Source organism: Schistocerca serialis, chromosome 1 (genome assembly GCF_023864345.2).
Source record: "Schistocerca serialis cubense isolate TAMUIC-IGC-003099 chromosome 1, iqSchSeri2.2, whole genome shotgun sequence".
Lineage (NCBI taxonomy): Eukaryota > Metazoa > Arthropoda > Insecta > Orthoptera > Acrididae > Schistocerca > Schistocerca serialis.
This window is the reverse complement of record NC_064638.1, coordinates 518,074,603-518,087,206: the sequence shown is the minus strand read 5'-3', so window position 1 is coordinate 518,087,206 and position 12,604 is coordinate 518,074,603. Positions and strand designations below refer to the sequence as shown.

The 12,604-nt window shown below is 37.9% G+C and overlaps 1 protein-coding gene across 3 annotated transcripts in view; it reads left to right on the top strand.

Annotated features, from left to right (window-relative positions):
• LOC126474282 (serine/threonine-protein kinase par-1-like) overlaps window positions 1-12,604 on the top strand; it is a 420,752-nt gene that overhangs the window by 239,531 nt on the left and 168,617 nt on the right. For all 3 annotated transcript variants that reach the window (XM_050101749.1, XM_050101764.1, XM_050101756.1), the window contains exons 6-7: window positions 6,720-6,871; window positions 6,970-7,035. In XM_050101749.1, the coding sequence (XP_049957706.1) occupies window positions 6,720-6,871; window positions 6,970-7,035 (218 nt within the window). The remainder of the gene's footprint in view (window positions 1-6,719; window positions 6,872-6,969; window positions 7,036-12,604) is intronic.

The following is a 12,604-nucleotide window of genomic DNA, read 5'->3' as shown; positions in this document are numbered from 1 at the left end:
AAAGTAACAATGTTTTGCCAGCAATGGACTTGTTGTTTCTCATTGTAGTATGTAGTATTATTCAGTGAGCTATGAATAATTATATTTGACTCTATAGATGCACACCAAATAATCATTTGCTTTGTTGTTGTTGTTGTGGTCTTCAGTCCTGAGACTGGTTTGATGCAGCTCTCCATGCTACTCTATCCTGTGCAAGCTTTTTCATCTCCCAGTACCTACTGCAACCTACATCCTTCTGAATCTGCTTAGTGTATTCATCTCGTGGTCTCCCTCTACGATTTTTACCCTCCACGCTGCCCTCCAATACTAAATTGGTGATCCCTTGATGCCTCAGAACATGCCCTACCAACCGATCCCTTCTTCTGGTCAAGTTGTGCCACAAACTTCTCTTCTCCCCAATCCTATTCAATACTTCCTCATTAGTTACATGATCTACCCATCTAATCTTCAGCATTCTTCTGTAGCACCACATTTCGAAAGCTTCTATTCTCTTCTTGTCTAAACTATTTATCGTCCATGTTTCACTTCCATACATGGCTACACTCCATACGAATACTTTCAGAAATGACTTCCTGACACTTAAATCAATACTGGATGTTAACAAATTTCTCTTCTTCAGAAACGCTTTCCTTGCCATTGCCAGTCTACATTTTATATCCTCTCTACTTCGACCATCATCAGTTATTTTGCTCCCCAAATAGCAAAACTCCTTTACTACTTTAAGTGCCTCATTTCCTAATCTAATTCCCTCAGCATCACCCGACTTAATTAGACTACATTCCATTATCCTTGTTTTGCTTTTGTTGATGTTCATCTTATATCCTCCTTTCAAGACACTGTCCATTCCATTCAACTGCTCTTCCAAGTCCTTTGCTGTCTCTGACAGAATTACAATGTCATCGGCGAACCTCAAAGTTTTTATTTCTTCTCCATGAATTTTAATACCTACTCCGAATTTTTCTTTTGTTTCCTTTACTGCTTGCTCAATATACAGATTGAACAACATCGGGGAGAGGCTACAACCCTGTCTTACTCCCTTCCCAACCACTGCTTCCCTTTCATGTCCCTCGACTCTTATAACTGCCATCTGGTTTCTGTACAAATTGTAAATAGCCTTTCGCTCCCTGTATTTTACCCCTGCCACCTTTAGAATTTGAAAGAGAGTATTCCAGTCAACATTGTCAAAAGCTTTCTCTAAGTCTACAAATGCTAGAAACGTAGGTTTGCCTTTCCTTAATCTTTCTTCTAAGATAAGTCGTAAGGTCAGTATTGCCTCACGTGTTCCAGTGTTTCTACGGAATCATTTGCTTATGAAACATTAATGAAGCTCAGATCAAGCCCAGTGTTGCTCTTTTAGTTCTTGTTTGTTTCGAAATGATGTAACTTCCACAACCACCTGTTGTTGTTGTTGTTGTTGTTGTTGTTGTTGTCTTCAGTCCTGAGACTGGTTTGATGCAGCTCTCCATGCTACTCCATCCTGTGCAAGCTTCTTCATCTTCCAGTACTTACTGCAACCTACATCCTTCTGAATCTGCTTAGTGTATTCATCTTGTGGTCTCCCTCTACGATTTATACCCTCCACACTGCCCTTCAGTGATAAATTTGTGATCCCTTGATGCCTCAGATGTCCTACCAACCGATCCCTTCTTCTTGTCAAGTGCCACAAACTCCCCTTCTCCCCAATTCTATTCAATACCTCCTCATTAGTTATGTGATCTACCCATCTAATCTTCAGCACCCTTCTGTAGCACCACATTTCGTAAGCTTCTATTCTCTTCTTGTCCAAACTATTTATCGTCCATGTTTCACCTCCATACATGGCTACACTCCATACAAATACTTTCAGAAACGGCTTCCTGACACTTAAATCTGTATTCGATGTTAACAAATTTCTCTTCTTCAAAAACGCTTTCCTTGCCATTGCCAGTCTACATTTTATATCCTCTCTACTTCGACCATCATCAGTTATTTTGCTCCCCAAATAGCAAAACTCCTTTACTACTTTAAGTGTCTCATTTCCTAATCTATTTCCCTCAGCATCACCCGACTTAATTCGACTACATTCCATTATACTCGTTTTGCTTTTGTTGATGTTCATCTTATATCCTCCCTTCAAGACACTGTCCATTCCATTCAACTGCTCTTCCGAGTCCTTTGCTGTCTCTGACAGAATTTCAATGTCATCGGCGAACCTCAACGTTTTTATTTCTTCTCCATGGACTTTAATACCTACTCCGAATTTTTCTTTTGTTTCCTTTATTGCTTGCTCAATATACGGATTGAATAACATCGGGGAGAGGCTACAACCCTGTCTCACTCCCTTCCCAACCGCTGCTTCCCTTTCATGCCCCTCGACTCTTATAACTGCCATCTGGTTTCTGTACAAATTGTAAATAGCCTTTGGCTCCCTGTATTTTACCCCTGTCACCTTTAGAATTTGAAAGAGATTATTCCAGTCAACATTGTCAAAAGCTTTCTCTAAGTCTACAAATGCTAGAAATGTAGGTTTGCCTTTCCTTAATTTATTTCCTAAGATAAGTCGTAGGGTCAGTATTGCCTCACGTGTTCCAGCATTTCTGCGGAATCCAAACTGATCTTCGCCGAGGTCGGCTTCTACCAGTTTTTCCATTCTTCTGTAAAGAATTCGCGTTAGTGTTTTGCGGCTGTGACTTATTGAACTGATAGTTCAGTAATTTTCACATCTGTCAGCACCTGCTTTCTTTCGGTTTGGAATTATTATATTCTTCTTGAAGTCTGTGGGTATTTCGCCTGTCTCATACATCTTGCTCACCAGATGGTAGAGTTTTGTCAGGACTGGCTCTCCCAAGGCCGTCAGTAGTTCCAATGTAATGTTGTCTACTCCCGGGGCCTTTTTTCAACCACCTATACATTTAATTTTTGTACAGAGCAATTTACCAGAATTTTCTATTTGTTTTATGACTTTGTTCATTCAACATTCAAGTTCAGAAAAAAAAGAAACCTTGAACGACTGTAGATAGGATATCCATATTCACAGGACATGTACATTAGTATGTTCTGCAAAAATGATTAGCATTTGTACCATGTCGGCCTGTGAGTTCAAGGTCAACGTCAATATCCACACCTGCGGGTAAAATGTGGCTGTGGCTCTTGTTGTCCCTATAAACTGAAGGTAATAGATAAGTGTGACTTGAGCAGACGTGCAGTATGCCTCGCAGATGTATGCAAGGACCGTACTGTCAAATCAGTGAGTTTGAACGAGGGTGCATTATTGGCATGAGAGAATGTGATGTATCCATCCAGGAAATTGCTGGTCATGTGAAATGAAGTGTTTTGGCAGTGCAACGGGTGTGTGCAGAAAGGTTCATGGAAGGCCGCAGAACACGCTGAGAGGGATCAGGTCGCAGCCCCAGACCACCCCCTGAGAAGATCAACACCTCATCTGATTGGCGTTGCAGGACAGATCTGCATCTTCCTCGACTCTGGCACAGCAGTGGAACACATCATACACTATCAGGGGTGACAGTCTGTCACTGTTTATTATGTTGTGGGTTACGTGTGCATCGTCCACTTCTTTGCCAACCTTTGACAAATATGCAGAAATATGCTAGGCAGCAGTGGTGTATGGAACTATGTCACTGACCACAGGAATGATGATAGATAGTGTTTTCAGACAAATCCAGAATCCTGCGACCTGTAGTCATACACTTTTTACACAACATCTCAGATACCATTTTTCAGCAAGACAATGCACGAGCACATGTTGCTGCAGAAACAAGAGCATTCTTGTTATCACAGGATGTCACCCTTTTGCCCTGGCCTGCCAAATCAGCAGACTTGTTGCCAATGAAAAACGCGTGGATATGGTGGATATGGTGAAACGATGGCACTGTGACCCAAAGCCAACCCCCACAGATGAACTTTGGAAACAGGTGAAAGTAGCACCGATGGCTATACCATAGGATGCCATTCGTGCCTTACAAGTGTCGATGCTGTCACAAGTGAGAGAAGTTATCAGGGCCCATGGTGGACCCTGTGCATACTAGGCAACAGGACACTTGCTGATCCGAGGTGACTGAAAAGCAAAATCATTTCTGCAGAACATACTGATGCATATGTCCTATGAATATGAACATTCCCTCGAGCCGTTCCAGGTGTTCCGGTTTTGGACATGATTGTAATATGCATTTTATCATTTACCATGCGAAGGAGTACTATGTCATAAAACATTGCTGGGCACGTTTGTTATTTGACATCATAAGCCAAAGTTCCATGAAAGATTGTAAAGCCACAACTATAATTTTTGCACAGCTTGTCGTAAGAGACAGATAAAGTTGCCCTATATGAAAATCAATAAAACAACACATATAATAAACACTTGTGTTTATTTTCTTTGTTTTTATCTTTTATCATAAAAGTAGTCATTACTAGAACAAATGAGATGATTTCTTTGCCATATTTCTTATTACTTATTGCTACAGGAGTGCTGTTTGTCTATATTTGGTCTAGCCCCATCTTTTATATAAATTCCCTCTTCAGAGATTGCATTCTAAACCTGATTGACTTTATTCTTGTTTGTCTGATCACACCTTAAAAATTTGTCTCAATACCACTTACAAAAAAAAGGGGAAATGATCAACTGTAATTACATTTCAAAGCTGTGTGCTATTCTGTCAAAAACTGTTTCTTCTGCTTTGAATATGTTAATCTCCTGCTTCAAGAGCCTACAGACTTGAATCATGACTACATCCATCATGTTCATAACAACTGACTCCTCCAAAGCATAAACTAAATTTGTTTCAATTTAATACAGTGTTAGTGACAAATACAGCTAGCAGTTTCTTCCAGGACCAAAGTGCTTCTCCAGAGAATCGTTTTCTTTAGACCCCAAGACTTGTACCATTCTGTCAGACATTTCAAGCAATGGTGTGTAGATGATCTAGACATTGCAACCTTCAGTGAAATACATACAGCAGTTATACGACATTTATTAAACTTTGCAAAAATGTGTTTGTGGAACTCAACTAATATTGCTGTAATAAAACATGGGACGAATGAATGTTGCTATTCTTAATAAGTATGTTTTGATCTGTGCCTGACTGGTGATACCTTACAACATTCAGAGTAAGGTTTGGTTTTTTTTAACAATGCAGTTTCCCACTTTTAATCAGTGCATATACTATAAATGCAAATACTGTTTTATGGTTGGCTGTGCCATTAGGGGGGGGGGGGGGGGGTTGTTTGAGCCACCTAAATTGAAACTGCTTTCTTTTGAATCACAAGTTGTTTTACATATGCAGGTGAAAAATAAATAGAGAGGGAGAGAATAGGTGTATGTGTTTTGTTTTGTTTTTGTTGCTAGTGGTGATTCGTGAAGGTGGCATGATGTCCCCATTTAATCAGTAAGTCACCATCACTGGCGTCACAAGCCCTCATTCCATGACACACTGTGAAGAAATTTGGATTTTAATGTGAGACATTGAAGCTAATTGTGATGTTCAGGAAATTTGTCCCTCCACTTCTCTTTGCACAGTCAGCTAAATATAGATGGTGAAAATTTCTTCCACCACCAAAATTTGAACTGGCAGCTCTTCACAGTCATGCATTAGTGGCCTCATCAATGAAGCTGAGGTAGATATAAAATCTGTTAAAAGTTTTCATGTATTAATATTGATTTATAATAATTAATGGTGTATGCACTTTCAGTTGCTCCTATGAACTGTGAATCTTTTTTTTTGATTTAACCATAAAGTTGTATGTAATCTGTGATCATATTTTATTTATGGAAGAGGAACGTATAGAAGTAGTTGGGAAAGGATTTGCAGCTTCATTCTTTATGTTACGATTAATGGATAATTAAGACAAAAAACTACTTTTTTTTAAACAGTTCTGGTTAAGACTTTTACTTAAAGTTATCACATTAAAGATGATGAATTCTCACTCTTTTAGTGATTCTTCCTATTTCTTTCTCCTTGAAAATTTATTGTTACTGTTAACATACTTGATTGTCAATGAGTGAGATTATCTGTTTTATAGATACCTTGATTTTTAAGAATTTGTTAAGTTACTCAGAATTCTCTATGGTCTTGTTTATTTTTACGGTACAAATGTGCAACATAATGATGTCATAATAATCTCAACTTTATTTCTTGTCAAGAAATTAATATGACATACTTGAGAAGTGACTGAAAGGATGGGAAGGTGAAGAAGCAGCAGTTAGTGTTACTTATGGGATTCCTTACTGCATCAGTCAGTCATTGTGTTAATTATTGTGAAGCCGGAAAATTAAGAAACTCAATACCATATGCTGTAATTAGTACCAACGTAGATTTCAGTTGCTATCAAGCCGACAGTTAAAAACATGATTATTACCAAGCAAAATATGGAGCTGTTTCATTCATGATCAGTGCCAATTCCTCAGCAATCCATTCAGAAAAAGAAAAAAAAAAAAAAGAAAAAAAAATATCATGTTTTGTTTATAAGCAGAGGAGAGAAGTAACACATTCCCACATAACTACAAATTTCTGCACCATTCAAATACGTCATCCACCAGAAACAGAACCAAAAAATTATTTAATATGAAGCATGGATGAGTATTGAGGTTATATTTTTGCACATGCGCTTATTTGTTTACCCATATTTGTAATATTCAGCAGGACACTATTTTCTGTACTATGAAAGAAATAATTCCTTGTGTTTTAAGGTCCATTGATATTTGCCTTTTTTTTCTTTATTTACAGTATTTGAAAATCGTGAAAAGATGGTACTTGTTATGGAATATGCTGCTGGAGGAGAACTGTATGACTACTTGAGTGAAAGGAAAGTACTTTCCGAAGATGAAGCTCGACGAATATTTAGACAAATATCAACAGCAGTTTATTACTGTCACAAGGTCTGCTTCTTCAAAAAATATTCAGTATTGTTATGTTTCAAACTTGCGTTGTCTCATAAACAGCAACCAGTAACATTTTTTTTCTCTGACATCCACAGCACAAAATTTGTCACAGGGATTTGAAGCTGGAAAATATTCTTCTGGATGAACATGGAAGTGCAAAGGTAATGTTGTACCTAGAATATTAGTTCCATCGTCTGCCAAGTGAAATTCTGTATCATCCACATTGTATTACCCCCATCTTCATTTACTGTTGAATGCTAAAGTACTGATGCTAATCTCCATCCTTGTTTGTGGCAAATAGTCTCTTGTGAGCCTTTCGAGCTGTTTCAGGAGCTTAAATGTTAAGTGTAGGGGTTTATAATAATAACAGTAATAATAATAATAATTTATATAAGTAAAAATGTAAATGTTCGTTTGAGCGAAATTGTAAATATCTGAAAGTTTTCACCAGTAGCAATGAAATTTTGCCACTATGTTGCATTCAAACACTTGCCTGTTTTTATGTAGCTAATGCAGCACCATATGGTGAATAAACTTTAATACATGTATTATACACCGAGGTGATAAAAGTCCTCATATTGAGTTGGACATCCTTTTAACCACCGTAGCGCAGCAACTCGTGGAGAGGACTCACCAAATCGTTGGAAGTTCCCTGCAGAAATATTGGGCTATGCTGGCTGTATAGCCATCCATAAATGCAAAAGTGTTGTTGTTGAAGGATTTTGTGCACAAACTGACGTCTGGATTAGCTCCCATAAATGTTCAATGGATTTCAAGTTGAGTGATCCAGGCGGTCACACCACTTGTTTGAATTGTCCAGAATGTTCTTCAAACTACTCGTGAAAAATTGAGGTCCGGCGACATTGTGCATTGTCATCCATAAAAATTCCGTCGTTGCTAGGGAATATGAAGTCGATGAATGGTTCAAAATGCTCTCCAAGTAGCTGAATGTAACCATTTCCAGTCAATGATTGATTCGATTGGACCAAGGACCCAGTCCATTCCACGTAAACAAAGTCCACACCGTCATGAAGCCACCACCAGCTTGCACATTGTCTTGTTGAAAACTTGGGTCCATGGCTTCGTGAGGTCTATGCCACACTCAAACCCTACCGTCACCTCTTACCAACTGAAATCAGGACTCACCTCCACAGGCCTCTGTTTTCCAGTCATCTAGGATCCAACTGATATGGCCATGATCCCAGGAGAGGTGCAGTAGGTGATGTCATGCTGTTAGCAAAGGCACTGTTGTCGGACGTCTGCTGCCATAGCCCATTAATGCCAGGTTTTACTGCACTGTCCTAATGGATATGTTTGTCGTGCAATTCACATTGATTTCTGCAGTTGTTTCACGCATTGTTGCTTGTCTGTTAGCACTGACAACTCTACAAAAACGACACTGCTCTCGCTTGTTAAGTGAAGGCTGTCAGCCACTGTGGTTCCCGTGATGACAGGTAATGCCTGAAATTTGGTATTCTCAGCACACTCTTGACTCAGTGAATCTTGGAATATTGAATTTCATAATGAATTCTGTATTTTGTATTCAGAGTCTGTTAATTCCCATCATGTGGCTATAATCACATGGGAAGTCTTTTCACATGAATCAGCTGAGTACAAATGATAGCTCTGCCAATGTGCTACTCCTTTTATACCTTGGGTACGCAATGCTACCATCACCTGTATATGTGCATATCACTGTCTCATGGCTTTTGTTACCTCATTGTATATATTTGTATCTGCATGGTGCTCCAGAATGTATGCAAAAACACTACATATTCAAATGCAATGTAGTGTCAGTGTTTCATAGGAATTGGTGAAGAACTTTCAGAGGTTTAAGATATTGAACAAACAAATACAAGATTTTTGCTTTTTTTATATATATATATATATATATATATATATATATATATATATATATATATATATATATATATATATATATATATATATATGGAAAAGCAATATACGAGAATGCACACTTTCTAATATAAACGTGTGTATTCAAATGTAAAAGTATTAAAGGAGTCATTGAAAAACTTTGGAGATTTAAGTGTTTTTTTTTTTTTGGGAAGGGGGGGGGGGGCACCATCACATCTATAGAAATAAACATGTAAATGTGTGTTTGTTGAAAATATTAAATCTACAAAAGCTCTTCACTGATTACTTCGAAGTTTGTACACAGTGTTGCATTAGAATATGAGCGCATTTTTATATACTTTCTGGGATGCCTTCATGATAGATAAAGGGAAACATTTTTACCAAAGATCTTGAAAAGGTCTTCACCAATTTACTCAAAATTCTTATTCAATACTCTAACGATGGTTTTCACAGAAGACAGGAAAGTTGTATTTCTGGCATTTGGGCTTATGATTAGAATACTCCTACAAAATCTGAATTTGCAATAGCAATAAACAAGTCTGAAGGTTGGAGAGCAGAGGGAAGGAGAGAGGGACAAAGGGGTGGGAGGAAATTGACAGAGGGAAAGGAGGGGATGAACAGAGAGATGGGGCAGAAGGTGATGAAGACGTATATGCAGTTTCCGTACATATTAGAAAGTGTGCATTCTCGTATATTGCTTTTCCATTCAACCAGACTGAGCTATAGCAACATATTTCAGGGTATAGCGAGTAATATAATAAATAGCCATTTAATATCTTACCTTAAGTCCTTTATTATTCCTTGACAGCATTCATGCGTAATGGGCCCCCTGCAGCTTGGCTCACACATTTACTTCTATTTTTATGTAGCTGTGCCATTGTGTATGTCTTAAATTCCTCTTTGCCCTGTGAAAATGGAGAAAAGTTGCGTTTTAATACTAATGAGATCATCAACAGGAGTTTGGCTGAGGGCTTGCTGGAGGGGTGTGGAGCTGTATTAACATTCGAACTTTGTTTCACATTCTGTAATTTTTTTTTGTGTGTGTGTGTGTGTGGGGGGGGAGGAGGGGCAGTGAGCAGATGCTGCTGCTGTTGTTGACAAAGTGAAGCAGAAAATCATGGTAAAGGAAATAAATTATTCTGATAAAATAATTCATTGTTATTCTCTATAAACACAACCAAATAGCTTCAGAGTGCAGAACAATTTTAATACATTTTGGTCACAATGAATAGGAGAATTGCTCATTCTGGGGGGGGGGGGGGGGGGGGAAACACCACTTGAAAATGGCCATGCAGGGGAAAATTGGTTGGATGTGTTTCTAAAGAACAGATTTATAAGCCATAGTGGTTTCCTGCTTGCAGATATAAATAATTTTTTCTGGAACATAAGCAAACTGTATGCTGGGAAATTAGAGTTGCTGCTCCAGCATTGAAACACGTAACTGCTGTTTGTGACTTTTGCAAGTCTTCAGAAGGCTATTGAGATCACAGCGAAGCACATTTGAATGGACAATGAAAAACTGTAGTAAATGAGGTAAATGTGAGATGTGCGTAATTGACCTGTGCACTTCATTAAATAAACGGAAATTACTGTTTACTAGCAGTACTACAAAAATCAATATAAATACATAAAACTGCAACCAGTCACATTTTGAAATACTTATTTATTCCATAAACAAGTTTTTGAACTTTCTCTTGCTCATCTTCAGATGGTGCACATGGAAGTTATACATGACTGTTTCATAGTGATGCTAGGTACTGACTCTGTGACAATAAGTTAGAAAAATACTTCAATGTATTGCTATGAGGAATGTTTATATGGCATGTGAGTGAACAGGCGGCTTTGTAATTAGTATCCACCTAGCAGCTTTTACTGTGGTGACCAAATGGTTACAAATCATTTTTACAAATTACTCACTTTTCATTGCATATGAATATATGTACTGATCGCTACAATACTTTGCCAGCATCCAGCATATACTGTACACCTAGTATTTGTTATAAAGATTTTTTTCGCAAAGATATAACATACAATGTTCAGAGACATCAGCTCCAACCAATTGAAATGGGGTTCAAATGGCTCTGATCACTATGGGACTTAACTGCTGAGGTCATCAGTCCCCTAGAACTTAGAATTAATTAAACCTAACTAACCTAAGGACACCACACACATCCATGCCCGAGGCAGGATTCGAACCTGCGGCCGTAGTGGTCGCGCGGTTCGAGACTGGAGCGCCTAGAACCGCTCGGCCACTCCGGCCAGCGTTCAGAGACATTATTTTCTTCTTCTTTGCATACACATTAGAACCTCACTAGTCCATCCCATATAGGACCAGGAACATGGTTGGAATACAAAAAATGTTGGATTGTCAAAACACTTTTATTGACCTGTAACATAACTGTACAGTATCTTGTGACTTCCATTAGTGTTACTACAGAGTGCAACAGCTAATCTGTCTATACCAAGTTCTGTTCCTGTTACAGACTCTTTTTGGTGCAGCAAGAGCTTTTATAGCGAACATTCATCAATGTTATACACTTAATCAGGGGTCAGATTAAGATCTTTAACTAAGTTTCCAAATTACAGAACAAATTCATTAGCAACTGTTTTGTCAGCAGGCAACTTCTTGCTGCAAAATAATAACATTTTAGTTGCCATGTCATTTTTTTCTTCCACCAATGAAATCAGCCCTCACTCACCGTGAACATTTCAGTTTCATTGTTTTAATCTAATTTTTCAGATAAAATCAGTGCCTTTTCTTTCATGATTGAACCAAACAACAGATTTCCTTTTCTGCTCATCTGCTCAAACTACATCTGCAAAGCATTGTCTAAAATTTCACTTTCAGTCTTCTTAAAACTCTTATGTATTTTCAGTTGTTTCTCATCATCAGTTGCCATTGCATGACTATCAACAGTTTTCCTATTTTTTCTGCAGTCTTTAACAGTTGTTATGCCAGTCCCTACCTCACTTGCAATGTTTTCAAGAGACTCGTCTTTATCTAAAATTTCAACCATTTTCAGTTTCTCCACTAAAGACGGTGTCACATGTTTTCATTTAGTTGATGCCATGATTTAGTCTTACACAGTTTAATGAAAGACGAGCACTGTCTCTAATAAAAAATACATGCACAATGACGTTTGGTTAATAAGTCCAAAACAACTTATTTCATATAACTGCGAGGGCTTTGTGGCCAGAGTCAATTGACATAAAAGTTTCCTGAGTATCATACCATGACATAAAGTAAAAGCTACCAACATTTCAGCCATAGTTACAGTGACCACCTTCTGGGTCTACTGATGATGTGATATGATACTCAGAAAATTTTTATGTCAATTTATTTCAAATTAAAACTGATGCTCATGCTCCCACCAATCAGAAAAATAATACCCTGAAGGACAAAGAAGAAACACAGAAATTTTGGGATCTCCTGGATCAATTAATCAACATTACTCCATCAAACATAAAAATTCGTCTTCAGTGCTCAGTGCTGAACTGGGGCAAGAAAGAAGATACAGAGATATCATTGGAAAATGGCCCGCACATAAATGGACCAACAAAAATTGTCAAAGGTTAATTGAAACTTGTAGAAACCATAACCTGGTGTCAAAATCAACATGTTTTAAAAGGAAACCTCACAAATTAAAAACCTGGAAACACCCTGATTTCCGAAAGGGCAAATGGTGACTGGACCATGTATGTATGGATAAATTTCACCATTGTGAAATCTACAATGTCAAAGTTTTAAGGGGTGAAGACTCAGGGTCTGAGTATTATGTTGTGAATATCAAAATAAAATTAACACAAATGGTAAAGAAAAGATCTCAGAAAAAAAACTAGAAGAAAATTCGA